At 45.3% G+C, this 3,855-nt stretch overlaps 1 protein-coding gene across 1 annotated transcript in view; it reads right to left on the reverse strand.

Moving 5' to 3' along the window:
* Positions 1 to 3,855, reverse strand: part of LOC103395725 (serine/threonine-protein phosphatase 2B catalytic subunit alpha isoform-like) — a 14,734-nt gene that overhangs the window by 9,038 nt on the left and 1,841 nt on the right. The window contains exon 2 of the mRNA XM_008333515.3: positions 672 to 872. Within this exon, the coding sequence (XP_008331737.2) occupies positions 672 to 840 (169 nt within the window). The 5' untranslated portion in view covers positions 841 to 872. The remainder of the gene's footprint in view (positions 1 to 671; positions 873 to 3,855) is intronic.

Genomic DNA, 3,855 nt, shown 5'->3' on the forward strand with positions numbered 1-3,855 from the left:
CTGCCTCCACCCCTCCCTCCTCCTCCGCCTCCTCCTCTGCCTCCTTCTCTGCCTCCTTGTCCTCCACCTCCTCCTCTGTCTTCTCTGTCTCTCCATCAGCTCTACAGTGGCCTTCGCCCACTCAGAGCTTAGAGCAGTGTGAGTGGGAGACAGCCTGTGTGACTAAAGCAATCAAACACATACGTGTGAGCGCGCACACACACACACACACAACTGCCTGCCAACACGAGCGTCAGTTCACCATCAATATTTCATATCTAAAACATGAAGCCTCCATTTCACTGGTGGCAGACAGGAGTGGTAGCCTCGGAGTGGTAGCCTCGGAGTGGTAGCCTCCGGTTTCTTCCCGCCCACCCTCTTCTTCCTGCCCACCTTTGCGTCACATAGACTGTACAGAGCAGTTCCTCTAAGGACAGACAGGGGTCCCACTGGGAGGACGAGTGCAGCTGTATTTAAAGTTAAAGCGCTCAAGGGAGGCGGCCATGTTGGATTTGCATGTTTTTGCCCAAGCCTGTGGTGGATAAACAGATTTCTCCCACACCACCCAAGGAGCATCATGGGTAAAAAAAAAACACAAACCCAACAGATCAAAGTGATGTGAACTAGTTAACTTATTTTAACCCGATGTTTTGTTTTTTTCAGAAACAGTACCAGGTCACTGTGGTCGGTACCTGTGACTGGAGCCTCGATGTCCAGGATGGTCTTCTCCTGTCGCAGGATGGTGGCGCCCTCGTCTATGATCCTCAGAGCCACAGCTTCCTCCACGCGACCTTCCTTGGTGAGGTGGGCCTTCAGGAGGTCGACGCGGGGCTTCCCTTCACAGTCGAACACCTCCTTCATGGTGAGACGGTGGCTCAGGGGGAAGGGGACGGCTGAGGACGCAGCACAGGGACAAAAGGTCATTGGACAAACTGGTTAATGTTGACCAGATACAGATGTTTTTTTTTTTTGGGCTCTGTGTAAAGGTCGTTCTGTCAGAAGTCGAGATGTTGACATTAAAACAACAACAATAATTCGTCCAACTTTAGGGAAACTTACAGTGTGAGTCTCTGCCACCAACAAAGGCTGCCACAGGGGGGCGCTATTAGGCAAAACCCAACTTTCATCAACACTAGGGGTGTGAAAAAATCCCCCTGTATCATGATGCGTATGGTATCACCAGATTCTAACCCAACACTGTTAGTGGACTCTTTCAAGAGACAGGACAAAAATCCAAGCTGCGGTCCGAGTCACTGCAGGTGAACGCTGCAGATTCCCACAGACAGTGAAGATGAAAACTGATGATGTCATGGCTTTAATCCCTGCTTAAAAAAAACAACAACCAGACAGACAAACAAAAACAGTGTCGTAGCAGCAGCTATTCCTGGTCCTGGCTGAGCGGTTACTTAACGCTGCAGACCTTCACTGATCCACTGCTGGATCAGAATAAACTCCAACATCCAACATGTTGGATGAGTTCATCCTGCTCTTCCTCCCCGGACGACGACTAAAGCCTGTGGCCATTAACCTGCAGCCGTCACCGAGAGCGAGAACTCCGACCACGGATCATTACTGCAGGGCCAGAGTGTGTGTGTGTGTGTGTGTGTGTGTGTGTGTGTGTGTGTGTGTGTTGACTACAGGCTCTCAGGGTCCAGGCATCTGTGTTAATCTACAGATCATCTGGATTAACACAGAAACACAGAAACTCTTTCTAAGAGTCGCCCTGACAAACAGACCTGAGTCTGAGACCAGTGGACCAGTGGACCAGTGGACCAGCAGACATCAGCAGCACTGACCTCAGCCCGTGATGGGGGAGACAAACGGGGGAGAGGGGCCTGAACACCATCACCTGCTCTTCAATAATAAATGTAGACTAGTGGATCAGTGGACCAGTAGCACTGACCTCAGCACGTGATGGGGGAGACAAACGGGGGAGAGGGGCCTGAACACCATCACCTGCTCTTCAATAATAAATGTTTGACTGGAGAAGTCGCTCTAATGAGGCCAACACCAGTGTGTGTGTGTGTGTGTGTGTGTGTGTGATGCCACCACTTCCTCACAGTCACCACTACAGTCCAGGCTCCAGGACCAGGACAGTCGACAGTTACGCCAGCGGTATAAACTTTATTAACCCGTTAGAAACCCATAAATTAACTGCATCAATGTTTGAGCCGCAGGGTTCAGAGCCTGTGAAAATTACAGTAATCTAATCTAATCTAATCTAAATTCTAAATGTAGAATCCAAGGACTTTCTAAGGACTATTTTTTCCTTTTTGAAATAGGTATAATCCAGATTAATAATCCAGGAATAACAGTTTTATATTTGGTTTAAAATAAGTAAAAGACTGTGATAAAGGACTAAGGTTACGGTCGAAACAAGACAGAGACACAGAGAACAGTTGATACAGATGTATGTAGAGAAGATGAAACACTGACTTCAGATCAGCACCAGAGCAGAACTCCACTATGAAATACTGTATGTTGCCAGGCAACAGCAGCAGCAGTAACATCAGCAGCAGTAACAGCAGCAGTAACATCAGCAGCAGTAACAGCAGCTGACTGTCACAGTACCGACAGTTCGGCTGATGTATCTCCAGGACTGAACGTCAAATCTTCATCAGGTCAGAATGTAAACATCTAAAGTTGAAGTATTTAAAGTTCTTCAGACTGATCTGGTCCTGATGATAATGATGATGAAGATGATGATGATGAAGCACTCTGTAGGTCGGCCTCAGCTTCATCATCTTCTGTCCTGACTGGTCTTAAAAACTCTGATCTAATCTGTGAGAAATGAAGCGACTGTTGTTGTTGTTGTTGTTGTCATTCATTAATTATTACCAGAGTCTTCATCACAGCAGGATGAAGACTGTCATGGGAGATCTGTTGATCTGTTGATCTGCAGATCGGGGATTCCCAACCGCTGTGCCGTGGCCCACTAATGTGTCGTGGAAAATTATCCTATTTCAACAATTAAATTCTCTTCCTCTAGGTGGCAGCAGATGGCTATGAAAACTAAAAAAAAAATTGTTTTGAATACAGATCAGATATTATTATAATAACCATCATTTTACTAAATATATTTTAGCCCAACATTTTTATTACTGTTTACAGACTTCTAGAAAAGTTTGACTTTTTTTTCTTTTTTGATCATTTTTAGCTTCCTTCAGACGTCAGCACCCTAACTTTTCTGAAGCCTCTCCAACTTTCATTAATAATATTTATATCACTGTTGTTATTCATGCAGCATTAGCAACATGTTTCCTTTAGTTTTTCTTTATATTATTAATAATATTGTTTTGTTCATGACATTTAATTTATTTACATGTCAAATTATTCAGCCCTGACACTCAGACTCCCCCCTCCCCTCTCTCCTCCCCCACCTCACCTGTTTTCCTCCCACATCATCACTGGTTATTAAGGTTATTAACAACAACTCGTGGCTCCCTGCTGCTCTCATTAAGTTCAGATCCTTCACAGGTATATTTAGGGTCCTTCCTAAAATAGCTGACCTGATTCTGCCTGTGCGTCCACACAGCAGAGTGAAGACACTGTTGTTGTTAAAAACAAAAACAGCCAAACTGCCAGAGCAGCAGTTTTTGGATCTCATCTTCAGACGCGCTCTGTCAGAGTGAAGGCTTTAAGAGAAGAACAGTGATGAAAGGATCTAATAATAGTCCCAGGTCTGTGATGTCTGTTCTGGACCACAGCTCAACCAAACCACAGACTCACTCTGTCATTCGCTGTCGTGCTAAAGGTTTGGGTTTCGATTCCCACCACATTAACCCGGAAACTCAGAAATGTTGGTTCATTTTTTTTTTTTTTTCACGCAATAGAAAGTTCAACCATTCACACTGACATTCACACTGACATTCACAC

This window comes from Cynoglossus semilaevis, chromosome 19, assembly GCF_000523025.1.
Source record: "Cynoglossus semilaevis isolate Cse_v1.0 chromosome 19, Cse_v1.0, whole genome shotgun sequence".
NCBI classification, from domain to species: domain Eukaryota; kingdom Metazoa; phylum Chordata; class Actinopteri; order Pleuronectiformes; family Cynoglossidae; genus Cynoglossus; species Cynoglossus semilaevis.